The sequence below is a fragment of the Chanodichthys erythropterus genome, chromosome 23 (assembly GCF_024489055.1).
Source record: "Chanodichthys erythropterus isolate Z2021 chromosome 23, ASM2448905v1, whole genome shotgun sequence".
NCBI classification, from domain to species: Eukaryota; Metazoa; Chordata; class Actinopteri; order Cypriniformes; family Xenocyprididae; genus Chanodichthys; species Chanodichthys erythropterus.
Genome location: NC_090243.1, coordinates 3,011,246 through 3,035,836, shown reverse-complemented (window position 1 = coordinate 3,035,836; position 24,591 = coordinate 3,011,246). Strand labels below are relative to the sequence as shown.

The window sequence follows — 24,591 nt, the reverse complement described above, 5'->3', positions numbered from 1 at the left end:
TCATGAATGCTAGCCAGTCTAGATCCTAGGGCTCTTTTTGTTTCATAATTACTGCAAGAAAAATGAAATAAGAAAACCTAATCAAACGCAGTCTGGTCTGTCACTAAATCACGCTTATCATTAACAATGGGAATAATGGCTGTGCATGTTCTGATTGCCTGAATGTTGGCGGTGATAAAATCTTGAAGAGTGAAATTGTGCTGGTAAGTAACTGGCTGCGTATAGAAGGATATATCCAAGGAAACTCTACAAACAAACAAAGCAATAAAATATCTGTGCACAACATGTTCTCCCCAATTAATCTTCATAATGAACACCTCTTATTGACAGCAAACTCTGTGATGCTTTCAGACCTGTCAGCACAAATCTGACAAATCTTTGCCATTTTCCCAATCTTAGTTTTTTATTCCAACGCAATCAAAGAATCTGCATGGAATACGGTCAACTGGCTAGAAAAACTGTGGGAAAAAGGTGATTACATACCAGCTTGTTGAATAAATAATTTTTCTTTAAAATCATCTGTATCTGAAACTCATTTAACATTAATTTAGGTCACACAGACAATGTCTGAATTTCACTGAATTAGATGTAAAATATCAGAGGCAAACAATTGATGCTGCTGAAGCTTTTATATATATATATATATATATATATATATATATATATATATATATATATATATATATATATATATATATATATATATATATATATATATATATATATATATATATATATATATATACACACATATATATATATATATATATATACACACATATATATTATATATATATATATATATATATATATATATATATATATATATATATATATATATATATATATATATATATATATATATATATATATATATATATATATATATATATACATATATATATATATATATATATATATATATATATATATATATATATATATATATATACATATACATATACATATATACATATATACATATATACATATACATACATATACATATATATATATATATATATATATATATATATATATATACACATACATATACATATATATGTTTGATATTTTGTTAAACAATTAAATTAAATGCATACATCTAAGATAGACAGATGGATGATAGAACGATAAATAGAACGACAGACAGACAGATAGATAGATAGACAGATAGGAAGACAGAACAAACAATAGTTAGAATGAGAGAACGAACAATAGAGCGATATATAGAATAATAGAACGATAGATTGATAGATAGAACAAACAATAAAATGAGCAACAGAGTGAGCCACAGACAGACAGGTAGATAGAATAGAACAAAAGATAGAACGATATATTACTAGAACGACAGAACAAATGATAGAACAAGAATGAATGATAGAACGAGCAATAAAACAAGCAACAGAGTGATAGATAGACAGACAGACAGATAGAACGAAAGATAGAATGATAGATTACCAGAACAGAATAAATAATAGAACAAGAATGAATGATAGAACGAGGAATAGAAAGAACCATAGAATGATAGAAAAAAAACAACAGAATGATAGATTAAACAATATACAACAGAACAAACAATTAAATGAACGATTGAACGATAGACATAGACCGATAAACCGATAGACAAACAAACAGATGGATAGAATAGAATGAAAGATAGAATGATAGAACACTAGAACAACAGAATAAATGATAGAACAAGAATGAATGATAGAAAGAGCGATAAAACAAACAATAAAATGATAGAAAAAAGAACGATATAATGATAGATCGAACAACAGACAGAACTACTGAACAAACAATAAAACGAGCGACAGAACAATAGAAATATAGAATAGAATGAAAGATAGAGCTAAATATTATCATAACAACAGAATAAATGATAGAACAAATGATAGAATGAGCAATAGAACGAATAGAACGATAGACAAAGATAGACTGATAAATCGATAGATTGACAGACAGACAGATGGATATAGATAGAATGAAAGATAGAATGATAGAACACTAGAACAGAATAAATGATAGAAAAAGAATGAATGATAGAAAGAGCGATAAAGCAAACAATAAAAGATAGAAAAAAAGAACGATATAATGATAGATCGAACAACAGACAGAACGACTGAACAAATAATAAAAGAGAGCGACAGAACAATAGAAATATAGAATAGAATGAAAGATAGAGATATATATTACCAGAACAACAGAATAAATTATAGAACAAATGATAGAATGAGCAATAGAACGAATAGAACGATAGAAAAATAGAACGATAGACAAATATAGACTGATAAACCGATAGATAGACAGACAGATGGATAGATAGATAGAACGAAAGATAGAATGATAGAACACTAGAACAGAATAAATGATAGAACAAGAATGAATGATAGAAAAAGCGATAAAGCAAACAATAAACAATAGAAAAAAGAACGATATAATGATAGATCGAACAACAGACAGAACGACTGAACAAACAATAAAACGAGCGACAGAACAATAGAAATATAGAATAGAATGAAAGATAGAGCTATATATTACCAGAACAACAGAATAAATGATAGAACAAATGATAGAATGAGCAATAGAACGAATAGAACGATAGAAAAATAGACAGAAAGAACGACAGAACTACATATTGAACAATAGTTAGGCAGAACGACAAGATAGAACAAGAAAACGAATGATAGAATGAGCGATAGAACGAACAATAGAGCGATAGATAGAAAGAACGATAGAACAAACAAAAGAGCAACAGAACTATAGATAGAACAACAGATTACCAGAACGACAGAATGAATGATAGAACAAGAACGAATGATAGAACGAGCAAAAGAACGAATAGAACAGAAGAAAAATAGAACGATAGAATGATAGATTGAACGATAGATAGACAGAAGGATGGAAAGACAGACAGACAGATAGAACTAATGGTAGAACGAAAAATGAAAACACATAACACGTAAACGAACAGAACGACAGAACAAACAAAAGAGCGACAGAATAATAGATAGAATGATAGAACGATGGATGGATGGATTCTATTACCTGGTCATGGCTAGCTGGAATGGAGCTCCCAATGCCGTGGAAAGTCATCTGCACAGGTGAGAGGGTCAGGTAGGTCATGAACTCTTTGTCAGTTTGCCGATCCGAGTATTGCACCTGCATGAGAAAGAGGAAGGAAGGGAGTATTAAATATTACATGATGCAATTTACAGTATGTACTGCACTGCGGTTCTGACCTTGGAAAAATTTTTGTGGGAAAAGTATGAACTGGATCCTCAGTCTTGGCTGGTAGTTTGTGCTCAGTTTTACTCGATAACCGCAGCGGTTTTAGATTTTAATCTTCATCCTTGTGAATGGTTCACAATCTATGCTTTCTCAAGTTTGCTGATGGCAAGCGATATAGTGATTTAGAGCCGAGCTCTGGCCCCATTTGGGGTTTCTGAGAACACCTCTGCATGTCAAACTCCACTCAGCAACACCCAAAGGATTGTGTGCGTGTGTGTATGTAAGGATTTTGGACACTATACTGGGCTACTTTGATCATGTTATGCCTGACCTATATACATATCCAGGCCATTTTAAAGACTTTTTTCCTTGCAAAACACACTGAACTGAAAAAGAAATAGCTTTTTCATTTTATTACTTTTAGAAGGGAGTACACAATGCCTCAAATTTTGCTTCTGGGTGAGCTATTTCTTAAAAGCACTCTTATATGTGCTGAGAAATTCAGTGGATATCGATCTATATGTCTGATTGTACAGATTTGGGAAAAGTGTCAGTCGGTCTATGGGAAAAAACTGCACATGGCTGTCTGGACGACTGTATACAATGTGTTACTGACTGCTTCCGGAGAGCTCCTTGGAATGAAAAATGTCTTGGACTTATGTTCATACACTTATAGAAAAAAAAACAAAAAACAAATAAAAAATAACAGGGGCTGGACTCTACCAGAAAGAAGCTCCTCTGATGCACAGATACAGACACAAACAAACACAGTTGCGAAGCACAAAAGATGATTTGGCTAGTTGATTTTTAACAGAGGACAGAGATACAAATAGGGGTTGCTGTCATGTAGTTATATATTTAAAAAGCGCACATAATATACTACTGAAAAACAGGTCAAAGCATAAAACTGAGAATCCTGAAGAGAAGAAAAACAGATCAATGACTACAATTGCAGACTGAAGGAATCTCCATGCATGTGTGTTTATGTTCAGTCTTCAAGTGGTTTGATGGGCCAGATCCACGGGGCATTCCGCTGTGAAGTGTGTTTTAAAGACAATGTTAACAATACGGTTTGCAAGAAGCACAATGCGTGATTGCCGCTCAAAGCAGAGTTCGCAAGAATATACAAACATTTTGTGTCTGGTGAAGAGAAGAACCAATTGGCTCCACTGAGTTGGTTAATATTTCTGTTGTGTTCTACATCTGCAGATCGTTCTCTTCAGCTTACTAGGGATGTCATTTTAAAACAATTTAAGTAAAATAATTTATTTAAAAAAAAGGGGAAAATTTCAATTCATTTTTCTCAGCAAATAATGCTGATTAATTAATCATCACATGCTTGGTAACTGATTTTACAAAATTTTTAATCAATTAACAACCCTATAAAAAAAAAACAAAAAAAAAAAAAAAACACACCTCTTTTTTAGACCAGCACGCCCATGGGCGCACTAACTGGCGCAAATGCATTTACTAATTTAAGGATGTGGCGCTGAACCGGAAAACGCGAACGGCGCCGGACACAAACTAGCAAACACACTTGCGCTGCGCCTTGTGTCGCATTGCGCCGGGTGTATTATAGGGCCCATAAACTCACAATGGCGAGTTATAAAGTCCTATTCTGAGTAAAAAATGGCATTTTTTCTGTGAATTGCGAGTTTACATCTCACAATTGACTTCATAACTCACAATTCTGACTTTATAACTCGCAATTACTTGTTATAAAATTAGAATTGTGAGATATAAACTCAATTCTGAGGGAAAAAAAGCGAGTTTATATCTCGCAGTTCTGACATTATAACATGCAATTGTGACTTTATAAGTAAGGCTGTCGATTTAACGTGTTAATTAGATTAATTAATTATGGTCAAAAACAACGCGTTAAAATTATTAACGCATTTAACACACTTGCCCCATCCCAGACCGACATAGGTCATCTGACATTTCATAGAGTTGATTGATGGCGAATATGAAGCAGGCCAACAACTCACTGTGCGATGAAGCCTATAGTTTATATATATATATATATATATATATTATATATATATATATATATATATATATATATATATATATATATATATATATATATATATATATAATGTTAACAATACGGTTTGCAAGAAGCACAATGCGTGATTGCCGCTCAAAGCAGAGTTCGCAAGAATATACAAACATTTTGTGTCTGGTGAAGAGAAGAACCAATTGGCTCCACTGAGTTGGTTAATATTTCTGTTGTGTTCTACATCTGCAGATCGTTCTCTTCAGCTTACTAGGGATGTCATTTTAAAACAATTTAAGTAAAATAATTTATTTAAAAAAAAGGGGAAAATTTCAATTCATTTTTCTCAGCAAATAATGCTGATTAATTAATATATATATATATATAGTAATAATAATATAGTAATATAGTAATAATAATAATAAAAAAAATGATAAAAAACACAAAAATGAAAATTTAGTCATTTCCTCAACCTCATGGTCCAAAAGTGTATGTGTAAGTATGTGTAATAAATTTTATGTTGAATCAAATAAAATATTTCTTGCTGAAGCTACTTTTTGTAATGTCAATTTGATGATTTACACAACAGTTACTTTAACTTTTGGAAGTAATTTCTCAGGCAAATTTGATATGTGATTAATCAATCAACACATCATGTAATTAATTAGATTTAAAAAATTAATCGCTGGACAGCCCTAATAATAAGTTATATTTAATGGTCTATGTTTGGCATTTAAATGAATGATAAAATTAGTAATTCTTAAAAAAATTAAACTATATAAAATTCTATTCTATTGCATTGCATTACATTAAACATTTCAGAGAACAAAAGCTAATATAGATATTTTTATATATATTTTATATCACCGTTATGAAGCACAAAACAACACATGGACCAAATGAAATTTATTACAACTTAATCTAATATGTTTGAGGTACAGCACAAACATACGCTGACTGTGTATCCGTTAGCGGTGCTGGGTTTGATTTAAAACTTTTCCAAATGCACTTAATTGTGGTGGAGTATAGTCACTTTGCGCAAATAACTGCGGGCCACCATCAAGCTCAAGACACAGAGATCAGTGCCAGCTTCCTGTCAGCCCCAAGATTCATCTCCCTGACAAACTTTGTTTTCAAAGATCGCGTCTCGCACAAATACGCCACAGCGATACAGCTGGGCCCCATCAGAACGAGGCAAAAATAAGACCTTAAGGGATTAGCACGTCTAGCACGTGTTTGCTAATGACAATCCCAGCATAAACACCAGCTCCAGGAACAGGGAAAGGGCAAGAGGGACAGAAACAAACCTTCCCGCACTTTGATGCTTGGACAGGAGATGCGTTTGATGTCGACTGTGTATAAGACGAAGATGTGCAGTGGAAAAGGAGCCAAGCCAAGCGTAGGACGCTGCCAGTGCTATTTGAAGTGCCTTTCACATAGACAACAGAGCAGAGTATGGGGGGTAAGAAAAACAAAAAAGAATAAACCACATCATGAGGCGGATCTTTTGGCGCAGATGTTCAAAACATACATCATCCGATATTTTTTATTTTCATTAAAGTGGGATTTGCTACATAGCGAGGAAGAAGAAAATTAAAACAAAACGGAGCAACGTCTTGCCTTTGACTTAAGCACATGGACCATTGATCTTTATCAGGATGATATTGCTGGCGGATTTAACACATGAGTACATCTGATAACATCATATTGCAGTTACACATACGCTAAACCAGCAGTTCAAGTCATAACATGTCTCTGTTTATGATACGTCTAGCTTCAGCATGTGCATTTAATGCTGTCTTGGACAACTGGGGTGAACATTTCTACACGGAAAGGGAGGACAAAGTCTAAAATAACTAACTAGACAAAAACATTTTTGGACAGGACTGATCTGGACCACAAAACCAATCATAAGTCACTCGGGTATATTTGTAGCAATAGACAACAATACATTGTATGGGTCAAAATTATCGATTTTTCTTTTATGCCAATAATCATTAGGATATTAAGTAAAGATCATGTTCCATGAAGATATTTTGTAAATTTCTTACCATAAAAAAAATATTTTTGTGAGTGGATATGCATTGCTAAGGACTTCATTTGGACAACTTTCTCTGAACTTTCTCTTTCTCTTTCTTTGCACCCTCAGATTCCAGATTTTCAAGTAGTACCTCGACCAAATATTGTCCTATCCTTACAAACCATACATAAATTGAAAGCTTATTTATTCAGCTTATTTATTTATATGTTCTTATTTATCATTAAATCTTAATTTAAAAAACACTTATGACTGGTTTCGTGGTCCAGGGCCACATATGTGCATTAGGTATTATGAACTATGAATAATACTTTTAAAGCATTTATTCATTTAGGATAATATTAATTTCTATATATATTAACATGTTGCAGGAAGTAAACAATAAATTAACATTAGATATGAACAGACATGAATGAGCAATTAAACAAAATAGTCATATTAAATATTAAGGCATAGACCTAAATTAATAAAATGTCCACTGTTAGTTCAGGATAACTACTGCTTGATGCTTAACAAAAGTTAACAAACTTAATTTTACTGAAAATAATTACCAGCAAAAAATTCAGTGGTGTAATAAAATATTCTGAAGTAGAAAGATTGATAGTGTTTTCCTGAAAAATATAGTCCAATAATCTTTGTTTTATTAACTTTGAAAAATCATTTTTACAGTGCATAATGTCTGAAGTTGGTTAGATAAAGCTTAACTTTTCCTAACCAAATATGGCTTCTTTTACCACTGACGCAGACACTGCACGTCAACAAATTTGATACATGCAGGATTTTACAGTTATAACATAAATATATCTGTAATCGCCTCATAAGTCATCCAAGAAACAATTATTCACCGATTATTGGGTCAAACTGGAGGCATACTGGTGCCAAAAACGTCTTGTGAAGCATATCATTCGCCATAAATGGAGCGAGTCACCTTCAAAAGCCCACATCAATCCACTTCTATAATTGAAATTATGAACCTGAAGCTACTGCTGAGTTATACAACTCCAGATGTTCTCACATCAAATTAAATCACTTTCATATCATCAGTCAATGCTTTGCCATTAAGCACAGGATGGTGGGTTACAGGTTATAAAGATGCTGCAGGTGGTCAGCACGGAAATTAAAGCATGATTTTACTTATGAATTATCGGTCATAATATTGGCTTGAAGGCCAGTTTTCATGTTTGGGCTTAGTTTTGTAATTAATGAAAATGTATTAGGGATGCACTGATGATAAAATTCTGTCTGTTAACGTCACCATGTTATGGCAGATAACTGATACACTGTCAGGAAAAAAAAGTACAGCGCTGTAACTGGAGCAGGACCCTAAGGTACAAAAGTGAAAAAGTACATCTTTGTACCTTACTTACCCCTAAATGGTGCATATTAGTACCTTAAAGGTACATATTGGTACTTTAAAAGTACATATTAGTACCTTTTTACCTTAGGGTACTGCCCCAGTGACTTTCTGACAGTGTATATATCGATAATAAAATGATTGGACTATTATTCTTCTACTTATTATTATTATTATTATTTTAATATCACTAAGTCTGGTCAAGTCACTAGGGCTTCAACATAATCCCCATGGAGACTTCCAGTTGGAAGTAAGGTTATCATTAAAGTAGGTCCCACTGATATAAAGGATCAAACAGATGCATCACAGACGCTTCCATCACCTGTATATGAAGCGATTTATGAAGTGATTAATGGCATTACTACACGGCAGTTGGCATATAGATGCTGAATGCTGACGCCCATGATCAAAGCCACCAGCACCTCACAGAGATGTGTGGGCATGTGTGCCTAGAGCTGGCAGGATGAGAAATCTAAGGACGCATTCTTCTATCAGCTCGTCTCCATTCATCTCAAAACGAAACCGTGATTCACTAGAAGGTCAGAAAACATCAATGGGTGGTATTTGAAGAAATAACTGAGAGCCTGTGATCTGAATCTAGGTATGTTGGTATTTCTAGCCAAGGTTAGAAACCATGTGAGAAACAGACAAAGAGAAAGAGAAACAGACGGGCAGTGAGCAGGGGGACCTGGGGGTGGGAGTGAACAGTAAAAGCGAGATTAAATAAAGGGAAAGGGAAAGCTAAAATGGGCAAGGACAAAAAAAAAAAAAAAAAAAAAAAAAAAAAAAAAAGTAATAAGGTGAGATTCTATAAGTATATGTCTGAAATGCTTTCATTTTTGTTTTAAGGTAAAAAAAAAAAAAAAAACATTTTTTCTTTTTGATACATTTGAACAAATGATCTGTGGAAAGAGATGATTAACTTCTAGAAAATTTTGATTGTCAACTAAATGATAAGTGTTATTTTCTATTCATTTTATACACCTCATAAAAAGTAGAACTAGAAATGGAAAATGACACTTAAATAATGCAACCCTGATTTGTGCGATTTAAAACAATAAATAAATACTTTTTAAAAAGTTTAAATATGTTTTAAAAAAAATAAAAATAAATAAATAAGAAATTTAAAAAATAAATAAACAAAAAATTCAATACAATAATAAAATAAAATAAAATAGAATATAATAGAACAAAATAAAATGTAATAAATAAAATAAAATTTAAAATAAAAACTAAATAAATAAATTAAAATAAAATAATAAAATAGAATAGAATAGAATAGAATAAAATGCAATAAAATATAAAATAATAAAATTAAATTAAATAAAAATTAAAATAAAAAATTAAAATAAAATTAAAAATAAAATAAATAAATAAGAAATTAAAAATAAAAAATGAAATAAAATAAACAAAAAATTCAATAAATAAAATAAAATAGAATATAATAGAACAAAATAAAATGTAATAAATAAAATTACATTTAAAATTTAAAATAAAAAAAATAAAATCTATATTAAAAAACAAAATAAATAAATCAAAATAAAATAATAAAATAGAATACAATAGAATAAAATAAAATGCAATAAAAAATACAAAATAATAAAATAAAATAATAAAATAAAATAAAATAATAAAATAATAAAATATGGGTGTAAATGTGGCCAAGATTATGTTTCCTTTCATTTAGTTGGGGAACAAATGTTGGTTTGTAGTTCCTGAAAAATGTACATACATTTTTTTTTTTAAAAGTACACTTTTGGTAATGAAGTCAACAGAGCAAAAAAAAAAATAAATAAATAAAAATAAAAAAATACTTCAAGAAGGTCATAACATCTAAAAACACTTTTAACGCTGGGTTAATTTTATCAAACATCTTTAACAGGTCTCACAGCACAAAGTTGTGACACACCATAACATACTGTATTGATGGAAAGTGCCAAGCTATACTGTAGAATGCAGGACTATAGTACTACAGAATGTTTCACTCATCCTTATATGGAGTAATAAGATGAATGGGTTTCATAAAATGAAAAGGCGTTTGGACTCATCACTAAAACGTGCTCTACCTACTGCTCTCCGCTCTCTCAGACTGCTTTGCAGCTCACAGGCTCAGCACAAAAGGCCCTTTATGATGTGCACCTGACATGCGGCGAAGAGCAGCGTTCCCACAGAGATTGGCTTCACTGCTCCACCTCTCCTCTCGCTTTCGTCCTCTCCGAATCTCTGTGTCCCCAGCCTGGGGAATGAGCGTTAGCTGGCAGGGCTCCGGTTGCTCGACCAAAGGGAGATTTCGGGAAAGATCCATCTCTGGGTCTGTCTAAAGCTGATGCTATTTGTACCAAAAAAGTCACCCAGTTGACCAAAAGAGGCTCAATAGTTTAACAAGACCACTGAAGGTTACTAAATAATCTGAAGGATGTCAGTCAATGGGACTTGATACAGAAAAAAAACAAACATTGTTTTGTATTTTAATGCAGATTTAGCCGTGCACTCTATAAAAGCATCAGTTTACTCAAAAATTCGGTCATACTTTACTCACCCTCATATCATTACAAACAAATATGGCTTTCTTTCTTATGGAACATAAAACGAGAAATTCTGACAACTCTGCTGGTCGCTCTATTCCATGCATCTACAATGAAAGGTGACTGATGTTTTCAAAGCTTCAAATGGATGCGAACGAATCATTCTTTTAAATTGGATGTTTTCAATTAATTGATCCAGTTCAAAGTTGGTAAGAATGATTTGTTTTCAAATCGGACTGATCTGGATCTCAATGATCCAGAAATCAAAATGGGGTAACAGGGTTGTATTTGTTGCCTAAATTAAGTTCTAAATTAAGTATATATCCTTTCAAATAAATAATCTGTCGAATTAAAGGGATAATTCACCCACAAATTAAAATTTTTTATGAAATCTGAGCGATTTCTGTCCCTCCATTAACAGCAACCACCACTTTGACGCTTCCAAATGTTCATAAAGAGATTGTAAAAATAATCCATATGAATTTTCTGAAGTGACACAATCACTTTATATGATGAACAAATTAAATTTAGGCTTTATTCACTCATAAACATTGATCAATGAACATAAACAGAAGCTCAACTGAACCTGCTTGATGCACAAGAACAAAACTCGGAAGCTCAAACGTGCTGCGTAACACACGAGAATGAACCTCATTGGCTCTCGCACGTCAAGCAAACACGCTTGAGCTTCCGTTTACCACTACTGATGTATGCAATGATAAATGTTTATATGTGAATAAAAGCCTAAATTAAATATGTTCAGCATATAAAATGACTCTGTCTCTTCAGAAAGTTTGGACCGAACCACTCAATTCATAAGGATTAGATTTACAATCCAACTATTATTTCAAAGTTGAGCATCAAAGGTGTAGTTGCGTAGCTGTCAATGGAGGGGCAGAAATCGCTCAGAAAGTCTTATGGGTTTGGAACGAAATGAGGGTGAGTAAATGATGGCAGAATTTTTATTTTTGTGTAAACTATACCTTTAATGAATAGTTTGTTTGAGTTGAATCAATTGATCCAGTTCACAAAAGTGAAAGTTCCTCACACAAGCCATGACTGGCATGTTTAATGCAACATCTGGGAGTTTGGGTACAACCATCTTTACTGGGTTAAAAGTAATTAGCCCTTTACATGTTGGTTAAATGGCCTCTTCCTGTATAAATGAGTTATTCTAGTCCAGAATAACCTGGACCAGACTTTAAGCCAATAAACAACTGGTAGAAAATAAGCACTTTATGCTAAAAGTCAAAAGTCTGGCTATGTGAGACCAAACAGGATTCAGCTATTGTTGTAGGTCTAATCTGATGACATTTAGGACCATTTTCAAATGAGCGTGAGCAGTCTGAACATCTCCGTAAGGCTGAAAACAACAGACTACCTTAGATCCCTCTGAGAAGATTAGTTAGAGAGCGGGCACAAACTCAGATGTTAAGCTCATCTGCAGAACAATAACAATTCACTTGTACAACAGAGATAAAGAGAACGAAAAAGTAATAGACAGCATATGTTGTGCATTACTTAAACAGCTCCACTATATTTCACCTACTTCCATCAAATATGGCAACTGAGACAACAGGGAAATTATTTTCTCCAACCCTCTCTGCAGCAGCATTGCTTCCAAAAAGCCACTATGCTGATGCCCCCCATCTAATTTTCAACCTCTGGCTAAATTCCAATCAATCAAATCTCTCTACTCTCGGAGGCCCCATGTGTCTAGTTGGGGCCTAACAAGAGCGAAAGCCCTCAACTGAAAGTTAATTCCAAGAACGCCAAAGACAGCCTGTGCTAGGTCCTTATTTTTACAAGGCACGGTCGTATTTGTCAATTAACTTCTCCGTTAAGAGTTTCGAGATCAGAATCTGGCTTTAGAGGAAACAGACGCACGAATAACCGCACGTCAATGAGTACCACATCTGTGTAGAACAACTGCTTTAGGAAACTGATTGAACATCGGTTCTCGTTGTGGCTTTTCCAAACTGTTGCAGGTGTTTCTGTTGTTTCAATGCCAACAAAAAGGGCCTCATAGGGGCTTTCATAACAGCTCCGTCAAGACCAAATTGAATCACTGAGCGGACGGACCTGGTCTGATTTAAACATGTCCTTTGGCACTGTGGATAGCATGTCTGCAGTTCTGATTAGAAACAGTTAGGTGTTTGCCAATAAGCACACACTATTTTGCACAAGAACATCTGCCAACAAACATATAAGAGTTTGGAATCTGCCTTTCAGCGCTAAAGATGCAGCTCGGCGGTTTTGTTTTGGTACGTTCAGGTTTTCATTACCGACCCACATCGCTCAGTGTATCGTCTCAATGAAACACATATTTCCTGCTTTCCTCCTTTACACACCCAAATCCCTCCTGATAGAAGACACCAAGGAATGGGGGGATAAAGCAGTTGGGATTCTTATCTGGGTATTCGAGGGGGAAAGGGGTTTAAACATGGAGTGATTCACACAGGCAGGTCGGCTCATCCCTTGCAGCTGGCCCTTTAAGTGAAACCTGCTGTTTTCCCCCTGTGTTTACGTTTGGCTGCCTCACTCTTCTTCATCGGGTTTCAGACTACAGGAAAGCTCTGAGCAAAAACAAAGGCTTTTTCAAAGGCAACCTCAGCAGGTTAAGATAAAATGTTTTTACTGTCCAATATGAAAAGCACCTGCTGCTAAATTAAGTGGGGCGGCTCAGGGTGAGGTACTGGAGGCCACTTTACACTCACTGGCATGGTTTTCTTTAAACTGTGGAAGAGATTCAGGACATACACATGGGGGATCAAGAATGGTACAATTAATCAAGATTACAAATATTAAAAAGTGCTGATTACAGCATTCTATTTAGATCTACTTCTGTTTTTATTTACAACATGTTTCAACAGTCACATAAATTATGTAAATTTAGGATTATTCTGTTATTGCCACATTCTAAATACCAGTTCTGTTTTATGCTATAAGAGAACCAATAAAAAGTATATTTTATTTTATTTCATTAACTAATTAATCACACATTTCTGTAATTAATCATGATTAATCGCATATTAAAGGATTAGTTCACTTTCAAATGAAAATTACTCCAAGCTTTACACACCCTCAAGTCATCCTAGGTGTATATGACTTTCTCCTTTCTCATCAACACAATTGGAGAAATATTAATAATTATAATGGCAGTGAGCGTTACCAAACGTGTATGAGCTGAAGAAAGTGTCTCAGTCCACATCCATCCATCATAAACGTACTTCACATGGCTCCGGGGTGTTAATAAAGGCCTTCTGAAGCGAAGCAATGCGTTTGTGTAAAAAAAAATAAAATAAAATCCATATTTAACAAGTTATGAAGTAAAATATCTAGCTTCCGCCAGACCGCCTTCCGTATTCAAATTTTGAAGAAAAAAAAAATGGAACTGCCGTCGCGTCAAGTTGAATAGGGAAGGCGTAGGACGTAGTGTAAGCTTTTTGAACTGCTAGAGTTTTACACTTTCTTCATAAGTAGAATACGGAAGGCGATCTAGCGGAAGCTAGATATTTTACTTCATAACTTAATAAATATGGATTTTTTTATTTTTTTACACAAATGCATTGCTCCGCTTCAGAAGGCCTTTATTATATTCATTATTATATTATATTCATTTGAAAGTGAACTAATCCTTTAATGTAATATTTTTATACTGTAATAATTTTACATTGAATCGCCAAATTAACGTAGAAACAAAAATGGATGTTTAATGGCATATTTTTACTAAACTATAAATTAAAGTCAGTATCACTGACTCACTACTGCTCACTAAAAAATGAAAAATTTACACAGTAAAATACAGTTTTTCATTGAAACAGCAATATACTTTAAAAACAATGCATTCTGGGTAATATTTGTCATCAAGTAATGACAAATAATATTTCCCAGAATGCACTGTAATATACAGAAGTAATATACCATAAAAACAATGCATTCTGAGTAATGTGTAATTTCAAGAAAGTAGCCTATAGGTTACTTTCTAAAAAATGACAAATAAAATGACCCAGAATGCATTGTTTTTACTGTATATTAGTGTTTCAGTGTTTTTTACAGCTATACTGACGTCTGTATTAAACAGATTTTTTTTTTCTCTGAACCTTTTTATTCTGACAGTGTATGATTTATATTAACATCAATTACAGAACAGAACATGATCCATGTGAACTTTTAACGTTCAATTTAAATAATTTTAAATGCACAAACTATGAACAATTCCAATTTGTTCATTGTGAAATAGCTCAAACTAATGGATTCATTTGTTTTTCTGTTCTCTGATAAGAACTGTTCTGGGCTGCCTTTCCAAAAAAGCATCATGAGCCTAAGCTGATTGCAAAGATGGTAATGGTTTCTTATGATACTTTTGGGAAACGCAGTCCTATTTGAGTATTGATACCGCATCAGTATTGTTGCGGTACGTATGCAATTTTCTCCCAACTCTTTACAGTCATTTAAGGCTGTGCTTGTGAGGATACTCACCAAAAACAGGCATTTTTACATAATTTGTGTGTCACAGACAGCGTGCCAGTGCCAATCTTTTTTGCGTCTTATCGCGCTTGAATGGTTTAAAAGCACTTGAATGAAAGAGTGTGATCATATACTATACACTGTGTTCAAAATTATTATGCAAGTGACATATCAGTAGGATTTCAGTACAATAAACATTCAGATTTTAGTTTTTGTTTGTTTATTTATCCATTACTTTTTAAATAACTGGTATCAATCTCAGACAAAATAATTTGCCAGGTACTTAGGTAAATGGAAACCCTACTTAGAGGTTGTTCCACATTATAAAGCAAGTCACAGTTCTCATGCCATATGGGGAGGAATAAAGATCTTTCTGTAGATGAAAAGCATGAAATGGTGCAATGTTGTGCAAAAAGCATAAAAAGAACTAATATTGTGTGAAAACTGAGTGCAGATTATTGAACTATCATAAGATTTGTGAGTGATTTAGAGCACAGCAGAACTCGGTCAGATAAAGGCTATAGAAAATATATTACTCTATTTTGATCAAATAAATGCAACCTTGATGATTTATTTCAAAAACATCAAAAAATTGCACTGACCCCAGACTTTTTGAACAATAGTGCACATAACAAAGTTTGCAATGGATAAAAAGAAACAAAAAAATATGTACATGATCCAAAAAAAAAAAAAAAAAAAAAATTAAGATACGGTGCTGGCAATCCTTATTGTTGGACCCCGTGTAGCTTACATATAGAATATAAAGTGCAGCTGCTCCACACAAAATCAGAATTTTAATGTAAACTCAATTAATATAGATTAATAACAATGATTTTTAAAAAAAAAATTATAATGTCAGCTAAGGACAGGTTGTTATCCCTTGCTTGCAACGGTATACAGACAGGAAAAGTGAAATGTAACTGTGAGAAATGACTTCCCTGGCCTGTAAGAACATCAATGACAGAAGCAAGCACTTCCACATTTCCGCAGTTTCATCCAGATGGATGAACAGAGCAAGCCAAGCAGATCAAGTTTAGGCTCCACAAGAGATGTTATGAAATTTGAAGTATGATTCTCTGGGTAGAGCTAGCAGTGGAGAGCGAGAGAGATAAACAAATCTGAAAAATCACCTCATTTATTCCATACCTGGAAGCCTTGAATATGGGCTAAATACTCCAGCTGCTGGGAAGGCTGAATGGAGCCACAGGCCAAAGCAGGTGCTTTCCCCTTCAGGATCAGGGCCTCGGCGGTGGGTGATGTCCCGCTAAGCAGCAGCTCTCTTGCAATGGCTGCGGTGTTTCCCACCGATGGGGTGTAGAATGGCCCTGCAGAACCTTGGCCAATGTCTTTGGGTGTCAGATAGTTTCCAGGGGCACCAGGGACTCCCTTATTCCTGCTTGCTTCCATTTCTTGATACACATCCGGGGAGAGGTGAAGAATTCCTTTTTGTGCTATATAAGGATGGAATAAGACACACGGTTAGTTGTGTGTAGTGTGTAGTAGTAGGTAAATAACAGACTTGACGCTAACACTGGATCGAGAAACTAAGCGATAAACATGCCTTTGAAGAGTGCAAAATGTTGTGCAGTTGCCGGGTTGAGGAAAAAAACAGTAGCTGCACTGGATTTTTTTTTGAGAGCCTGAAATTAAATAATGATGCTGTGTCTTCTATATTGAATCCGACAGGAATAGTGCAACACACTTGTACGAGAAAAAAAGTTTTTACTGCGTCACTATTTCTTTGTTGCAGATCGTATGTACTGATTATGTGTACATGTCTAACCAAAATCACCAGTTCTGATATGTAGTGATTCATGTACAGTCAGATGTTCTTTGTCTCAAAACGGTTTATTGTCAGTCAAGTCAAGTCAAGTCACCTTTATTTATATAGCGCTTTTTACAATGCAGATTGTATCAAAGCAGCTTTACATTGATAACTGGTACATAATTTTTGCTGCACAGAAGCTCTTCAAGAATAGTGTCAATGCAGGCAGATCAAAGCACTGTTGAATATCAAATGTCAAGTGTCCCCAACTAAGCAAGCCAAAGGCGACAACGGCAAGGAATCCAAACTCCAACAGGTGACATCAGGTGGCAAACAAGTGGCAAATAGGTGTTTAAATGGAGAAAAAAAAAAAAAAACCTTGGAAGAAACCATGCTTAGTCGGGGGGCCAGTTCTCCTCTGGCAAACAGTGCTTTGTTACGAATCAGGTTGCTATCATAAATCTGATAGGATCGCAACATTCAAAGTATTTATTTCAGTTACATTCAGTTGAGGATCGTATTCAGTAATCAGTAAGTCAAACCAGTAACTAAGCGGTCAACTTCACATTGTTTCTCTTAGTAGGATGAAAATAATCTGTTATTTAAACAGATTATATATAGAAAGCGATCAAATAACGCTCCCTTTACAATAGTTGGAGCTGTCAATCAAACAGCGCAAGTTTTGCCAAAAGTCCTGTTATATTCAACGAATCTCTTATTTACAGTGTGTTTGCACTGTTAGTTATGATGAAAGCATTCGTTAGTGTGCAGAAATGAGTTACAATGACGAGATCACTGCTTTCATGCACTCAACATGTCTGTGATTAGCTACATGTTCATCACTACAACCTTTCATGCCACAATCTAAATATAATGCCATACATCTCAATATAATGCTATAATCAACACTTTTCATTAGTAAACCTTGAGAACTGTAAAAGTAAAAACGTGCTGAACGTTTTCTAGAGTTCCACATGTAATACTTAGCTATTTTCATATGCAAACATTTCAGCCAATCACAGCATTGGCCGTTTACACTGAAGTTTTACACCGCAGACACACCCCTTAAAACAGAGCGTTCAAAAAAGAAGGATAAAATCAGGGAAAGAAAAATGCAGTTCATTAAATTCAATATTATTATATTATATATTGTCTTGTTTGCTTTTGTTTCATTAACAACATATTAATGTCTCAGACATGAAGAATATCTGAAATCATAAGTATCAAAGTATCAATTTTAAACGTCCATCTGTTTTGTCATCTTTATGAGTACACTACAGCATATAAATAACCACAAAGCTTGGACGAAAAGCCACAAAACTCTAATTTTGGGGTCTTTGCAGAAGCCGGTACAGAGTGAAAAAAAAAAGAAAAAAAAAAAAAAGAGGAGACGAACAGAGCAGCTGCAGCAAATGTTCTCATCTGTGCACAGATTCTGCTTCCTGTTTGCGTTTTCTGTCCTGAACGAAGTCTCAAAAAGCAGCCGGCTGGTCTCCACAATTTCTGACAACCCAGAACAAGCAACAACTGATTTAACTTAGTGTTCGGACCATAAAACTGGTAAATATTATCCCAGAAAATTGTGAGAAATGTAAATAGGCAGTTCCTCTAAGCGCTGCAGTGTGCCGTTGACGCAGCCCTTTAATTCATGGAGTGAGAATGTAAATGAAAACCAGCAGTTTGGAGTTCCCGTCGGCCATTTCAACAAGGCTAACTGGCAAAGAGGCAAATGACATTGAATACTTAAAATGTCACAGAACAACATGCATTTCATGTTACACAAATCAGCATCCCAAGCCCGCATGAGAAAAATGCATATTTAAAATTGTACAAAACGAGAGGTGTGAGCCAGAATGACATCAATTGGGTATTGCGACAAAAAGCACATAAAAGCTAAGAAAAAAACAATACCACCACCCCCTCGGCACAATCATTTTTCTTTCTTTTTTTCATTCTCTCTCTCTTTCCCCGTTCCAACAGGTTCCACCCAGTATAATGGGCTGAATTTGAGAATGGTGGGCTGGAGATTGGCCAGCTCATGGCCCAAGCTGTGATTTAAAACAGATAACACACAAGGCCCAACTGTAAATCAACACAATGAAGCAATGCTCCAAGACACTAAACACTAACACACTGACATATTCACACACACACATACACACAAGCAAAGTCCTGTCTTACTCATACATTCAGTTTTCATGGAATCCTGCTCTACTTTTTTCCCCCTTTATACACACAAACAGACCCTTTCTCACACATACTCTCCAGCAACCAAAAGCATACACCAGGAAATAAATTATGACCACTTTGCAGACAAAAAGCTGCTAAAATGCTTATCTAGAAAGGAGTTCTCATATTTTTTGGGCTTCTCATAGCTGTGAATGACTATATAGGAATAAAAAAATAAATAAAAAAAACTCAATTAAGAAAATGTGTTGCCTTTCTGGGACACAGTGCAACACTGAGACCTCCCATACATCCCTTAATCCATCCCTCCTGCCTCATTTCCTTCATTTGTTCATTATGCCACACACAAATTATAACACGTTTGCCATGTATCTCTGTGGGTTTGTACATTCAGAAGAATGCATCAAGGGATTAAAGCTCAAACCTTTAAGTGCAGGATACCATTGCAGGAAATTGATTAATAATGCCTGACACACTGTCTTGTTGTTTTAAAAACAGCATGTTACACAAGCCCTAAGACCATAAGGCCGTGGCATCCGTGACTCAATGTGCAATTTTGATGAAATTTCCTTTTGGTTTCATATTCTCCCTTATCTTGCACCATTACACACTTAATAGAGAGATCCAATCGTTGATATTTAGCTCATTTGTCACACTGAAGACATTTAAACAATAAGGTATAAGGGGGGTAGAGGGACTTTTAAATGGATAGTTAAAGGGAAAATTAAAATTCTGTCACCATTCACCCTCATGTCATCCCAAACCAGTGTGATTTTCTTTACAAATAAATATATATATATATTTAAAAATGTCCAATTACCAATGTTGGTTTGGACCCCAGAACCTTTCAATCTAAATAATATGAAAATCCATCATAAAAATAACCATTGCATAAAAGGTGGTAATATAAACAGAGTGAAATAAACCATGTTAGATATTGTGTGAAAATGTTTACACATTTACGTTGCATCATTTCCATTAAAACCAACAAGTTTGATTGTAATAGTTATCCAACAGTGTACTTATCAAAGAGACAACAGTATTAGGAAAGAGCGTGACATGAAATATGAAGAAAAGAATGAAAAATCAAGGCAAACATCACTAGTAAGGAGATTATCATTATTGCGCATCACTTTCAAGCTGTAACTTTGTCAAAAGATGCAAAAAGTGTGAAACTATTATTAAAAGTATTGTTATTTAAAATTCTAGCTAAGAAATTAGCCAACCATCTTATTTAAAAATGTTTAAAATGTCATTTCCACCACAGAATGCCATTAACCCATAATTTGATGTGGTGGAAATGACACTGGAGTGGAAATGATCAAAAAATGTTGTTGTTTTTTGTTTTGTTTTTTAATAATAGAAATGACAGAATTCTCCTGTGATCCATGTATATACAATGTTGGAAAACCAACAAGAATGTGAAAACTGTTTTCAGAGAGTCCACAGGGCCAAAACTGTGCATAGTTGAAGAAACACCCAAGAATGCAGAGCTAAGGATCAAAATCATTTCTCTTGCATAATCAAAATGCAGATAAATTTGCACATTTAGCAGCAATGGACAAGGTACCATAAATCTGCTTTAGAGAACCTGGTTCTGTGTTCACAAGGGTGGAAAGGAAAAACTTAGTTTGCAGGTCACTGACACGTACATCTGCTCTGAATTGAGTTTACACCCCTTAGAGACGTTGATTCTCTCACTGGCAGATCTCAGGAACCGTAAATTAACAAGCATTATTCTGACATTAAAGACTCCACGGTTGAGAAAATCTGTGAAGTCAATTAGGAGATAGATGGAGTCTAACAACATCAGTGTGACAAAGTCAAGCTGGAGAATGGATCCTCTCCAAAACAGAGCAAAGGCCAAAAGATTAAAAAGAGAGATAAAAGAAAGAGATGGATAATACACTTTTTTTTTTTTTTTTTTTGCTATACATGCAGCTTTAGATGCAGAACTTGTGCAATCTGTAAAGACCAATTCAGTACCTGTCCAAACCTGTCCCTTTATTTTCTTTACAAAAAGCAAAAATTGAGCTTATGGTGAGGCGCTTACAATGGAAGTGAACGGGGCCAATTTTGGGGGGATTCAAATACAAAAATGTGAAGCTTGAAATTTCACAAAAGACCTTACACGATCTCTCATATTAAAACAAGTGAATTATTTGGGCTGTAAAGCTATTTAAATCATAATTAGTATGTTTTTAATACTTACAAATTAGCCCCAAAAACTGTAAGTAATCTGTACAAATCATTGTAAGTAAAAAAGAAGCTGCTGATTGAGTTTGAACTGAACCTGGAATATTAATTTAATTGAATATATTAATTTAAATCTAGTATGCAAATGATGAAAGTCAAGGGGAGATTTTTAACAATATACTGTAAGACAGGGAGATATTTTCTTTCTTAATTTAACCTTACTTTTCATAAGTTTAAAGGGGTCATGAATTGAGAAATCAAATTTTCCTTGAGCTTTTGATATATAAGAGGTCATCGTACTTTAAGAATATCCTGTTTCAGAACTGAAAACTTCCTTGTTAGTCCAATAAAAGTCCTAATGAATGACCCATCCTGGAATGTGCCTATGACACGCCACCTCCACAGAAAAAAAATCAACGCCTCTTTCATCATTGCAACGTTAGCCCCGACTACTGGCATGTTAGTGAGATGACGAGGAGAGAAGAGCGATACAGGACCAAAAATAACATTACCTTTCAAAGGATCCTAATGCTAGGAATATGGTTATTTATTTTCAACAATGTGCCTCAGTTGAGCTTTATTTATTTGTATTCACTCTGGATTCTTTGGTAAATGAATCACATTTCAGTGCAGGCTTTGCAAACAGACTTTTACGATATGAACTCGACAGTAATGCAACAACATGTAAGTAACTGTGTTAATTCTAATGCCTGATCTGATATGTAATGATTCAAGTACACTCAGATGTTCTTTGTCTGTGTGTCAGTATATCAAACCAGTGACTAAACAGTCAACATCACGTTGTTTCTCTTAGTAGGATGAAAATAATCAGTTATTTAAATGGTAATTAAATTCTATATAGAAAGCAATGAAATAACGCTCCCTTTGCAATCGCTGGAGCTGTCAATCAAACAGCGCAAGTTTATCAGTGACTGAGTTCTGGACTCGGATCGGTACGGTTTTCGGTACAGCAGGTGCGGAGAAAACTAAACATAAAAGTGCTTTTTTTTTATTAAACCGTGGTTTACTGAACAAATTGTGTTTTTGTCTTTAAATATATTAAATTAAATTATAACTAAAAGTTTCTTAAGGATAAAAAAATTTATCTTTGCTAATGGTATAAACTATATAGGGAGCCCTTACTAGAACATTATGCTACTATAATATTAATGGTTAAAAACTGAGCTCAAACAATTAGCCTAAATTCAATTGTTTTTTACTTTTAGATAAAATAATCAATACTCAAATAACAAATTGTATGCGAACATGTAAGCTGCAGTTTTTGCATTAACTTCTAAATGTTTTTTCTCCAATTCGTTGTTGAAATATAATCATTTCTACACAGTGACTTATATAAACATACATTAAATAATCAAGACATCACTAAAAGTTTAAGTAAAATATAATGAATATAAAGGCTAATACAGTGCATATATTAAGCGAAAGATTTCATTTCTCTAGCGAACTAACAAGCTGTGGACACTGAATGGCTTTTCTGAGGTAAATGCTATGGCTGGGTATTGTTAGGAATTTCACAATTCGATTCGATTTCGATTCTTGAGGCTTCGATTTGATTCCATTCGATTCGATTTCGATTCGATTCGATATTGATTTAGTAGCTTCGACCTGAGTATATTTTTAAATAATGTGTGCCGTATTACCAAAGTTTAAGAACAAATTGACCCCAGCATGTTTCTTGTCATGGTTTATTTAGCAGAACAAACTGTACAATATTGTACATGTGTTGAATACAAACCACAACTGTAACAAACAGGTGCTTTATTAACACCTCTAAAGCTGATCAGCTGATCAGAGAACCTTTGGCTTATTTACTGTGCCTATATGAAGGATACATTACAGACATTTCCATCATATAACTCATAACATTTTAGTAAAATTTTGCGCAAGTTAGTTGTGTTGTTACAATATTTAAGAACGGTGTGGCAATGCTTACAGACCACTTTGGTTTTATCCACCTCTTCATTTGTTGCCGGCTTACAGTGGAATCTAAAATGAGCCCAAACGTCGGCTTTTAATGTTGGTGGTGCAGGCTTGCCATCTTGATGTTTTGGTAAAGCGCGTCTTGTACAACGCTGAACGCTCTCACTAGAGTGTTGCCCACAGCACCGCCACTGGCCGGTGGGCTGAATCGATTCATAGGATTTGATGAATCGATATTGGATTGAGAAACAAATAATTGCAATGCATTGATGAATCGATATTTTTACCCAGCCCTAGTAAATGCTACATGATATTGTTTACAAGCTTTCATTGATGTCTTTCCACTGTTGAAACACTGATTGAGCGATTACAAGAGATAAGACCGTTTCAGTAAGTTGTACTGTATCTTTCAACATACCTTCAGATGTTCTTTCATATTTATTCTGTAACTAGTATTAAAGAGGAAGAGATGATCGTGTTTGCTCGTGCTGCCGGTTGAACTGAGGCCTCAAAACGGCATTTTCTGTTTGAATTTCGTGATTTCATGGACAGAATTTGAAGGATGACACTTTGTTTCGTATCGAAAGTAACAAAACGCAGAATTTATTGTGATTATTGGTGGTTAAGCTACAATGCGGTACGAATACGTGTAACATTACACCCCTAAAAAAAAATTTTAAATGGAAAGATGTTAGCCAATCACAGCAGTGGGCGTTTACACTGAAGTCTCATGCCCCTTCAAACAGAGCATTCAATAAGATGACTAAAATCAGAGTAGGAAAAATGCCTTTTATTTCTAAACTATGACCATTTTTGATGTTAAAATCATACTAACATTATAAGTGCACCCCAGGAAACATTATAAAACAATAAAACAACGCA

The 24,591-nt window shown here is 34.2% G+C and overlaps 1 protein-coding gene across 4 annotated transcripts in view; it reads right to left on the bottom strand.

Annotated features, from left to right (window-relative positions):
• The window catches only part of stau2 (staufen double-stranded RNA binding protein 2), a 153,262-nt gene that overhangs the window by 55,162 nt on the left and 73,509 nt on the right, over positions 1–24,591 (bottom strand). For all 4 annotated transcript variants that reach the window (XM_067377626.1, XM_067377628.1, XM_067377629.1 and 1 more), the window contains exons 12-13: positions 16,767–17,071; positions 3,052–3,165 (exon numbers count right to left, since the gene is read on the bottom strand). In XM_067377626.1, coding sequence (XP_067233727.1) covers positions 3,052–3,165; positions 16,767–17,071 — 419 coding nt within the window. The remainder of the gene's footprint in view (positions 1–3,051; positions 3,166–16,766; positions 17,072–24,591) is intronic.